General features: G+C 60.4%; 1 protein-coding gene across 1 annotated transcript; it reads left to right on the top strand.

Annotated features, from left to right (window-relative positions):
- The first annotated feature begins 475 nt into the window (after positions 1-475).
- LOC136354205 (uncharacterized) lies at positions 476-1513 on the top strand. Its single transcript, XM_066305897.1, has one exon. It carries the CDS (start codon positions 476-478, stop codon positions 1511-1513), a length of 1038 nt encoding a protein of 345 aa, XP_066161994.1.
- The last annotated feature ends 311 nt before the right edge of the window (positions 1514-1824 follow it).

Here is a 1824-nt window from a genome sequence, read left to right as displayed (position 1 = left end):
TACACACCTATGTATGTCCTATGTGGCAAAGACAAAGCAAGCAAAGGCCAAAGATTGTCTGAAGACAAGAGGGGTGGAGAGAAGAGAGAAGAGCAAGAGAGGACATAATAGCATGAATTATGCAGCAAATGGTTAGAGAGAGGGGGGCTACAAGAATCTCTCCCTCAACCTCCATGTCTTCTTCCATTCATTGCACCATTCCTTGTCTCTTCTCCACATCTCCCTTTCCTTGGTTGGTTGCCTCCACTATTCCTCTCTCTCTCTAAACTCTCTCTCTCTCTCTAAGATTCTCTTGCACTTTCTCATCTCCATTATAAGCTCCCCACCCTACACCATCCTCCAACCCCCCCATCTCCTCTTGCAAACACACACACATTCATCTCTCCCTTTTTTACCACTTTCTTGAACGACTCGCACGAGAAGGTACGAAGTTCTATCTCTCTCTAGAATTCTATAGGTTTTCTTGGAGTGGGCAATGGCGAGCTTGTCGGCGTCGCCGTCGGGGAGGCGGCTGTCGGAGCTGCTGGAGGAGAAGCAGGAGCCGTTCTACCTCGACCTTCACCTGCTGGAGAAGGGGTGCTCGCCGCGGCTGCTCGACGGCTACGACACCGCCGCCGCCGCCGCGGTCATGTGCTGGCCGGCGGCGGCGGCGGCCGGCGGCGGCAACGACGCCGCCGCGTCCGTGCTCAGGCGGCTCACCACCACCACCACCAAGAAGAAGAAGGAGGCGGCGGCGAGGGGCGCGGGCAAGAAGACGACGAAGAAGCCTGCGGCGGCGGCGGCGGCGGCCACCGGGCTCCTCCGCGTCCTCCTCTCCAAGATCCTCCACGTCAAGGCGGCGAGCAACCGGAAGCCGGCGGCGCTTCAGTCGTCGGAGTCGTTCAGCTTCAAGAAGGTCGCCGCCGCCGCCGCCGCGCCGTCTCCGTGCTCGACCAAGCACCACCCGCTCGACGCCGCCGCCGCCGCCGACGAGAAGGAGGAGGAGATAGAGTACACCGACTCGGAGTCCGACGACGAGAAGCAGTTCAGCCCGGTGTCCGTGCTGGACCACCCGTTCGACTTCGAGAGCTCACCCATCCACAAGCGCTCGCCGTCGCGGGTGGCGCAGCCGCAGGGCTCGCCGAAGAACGCCATGGCGTTCGTCCGCGACCTCCTCGAGGCGGCGTACTCGCCGGCGCTGCTCACCCACCTCCTCTCCAAGACCGACGACCTCATCAACGCCACGGCCGACGCCGCCGCCGCCGCCGCCTCCGACGACGACGACGACGACGACTGCTGCTACCACCACGAGAGCGACGGCGGCGAGCTCGCCCCCGCCGCCGCGTACTGGGAGGCGCAGAGGGCGGAGCTAACCAGGGTGTCGGCGATGGTGGCGTCGGAGGTGCCGAGCTCGTCGCGGATCGGCGCCGCCGACGTGCGGCCGGAGCGGGACGGCGTCGGCGCCGACCTCGAGGCCGCCGTGCTCGACCAGCTCCTGCACGAGCTCGCCGTGGAGCTCGCCGGCGGCCGCTGATCGCCGGCCGGCGAGCCGGAGATGCCTCTGCTTTTGCTCTCTGTTTTGATCTTAGGCGCTTTCGTCGCGTATGCATGTAAAGTATGTATGATAGTAATATGGTAGACGCTGACAGGTCGGGCCCACCGGTCAGGCCTGTGTCTCTGGCATTTTCCTCCTTGGATGCCAAGTGGAGGCTGTAGGGTAATTTAATTAACCATGGAGTAATTCAGCAATAAGGAAAATGATAATATTATTTTATTTGTTTATTTACACTCCTCAGATTGTTTAGGTTTTGTTTTCACATGTCATTGAAATTTAGGCAATTTCAT

This window comes from Oryza sativa, chromosome 11 (assembly GCF_034140825.1).
Source record: "Oryza sativa Japonica Group chromosome 11, ASM3414082v1".
Lineage (NCBI taxonomy): Eukaryota > Viridiplantae > Streptophyta > Magnoliopsida > Poales > Poaceae > Oryza > Oryza sativa.
Note: the sequence above shows the minus strand (reverse complement) of the source record. Positions and strands in the feature narration are given on the sequence as shown.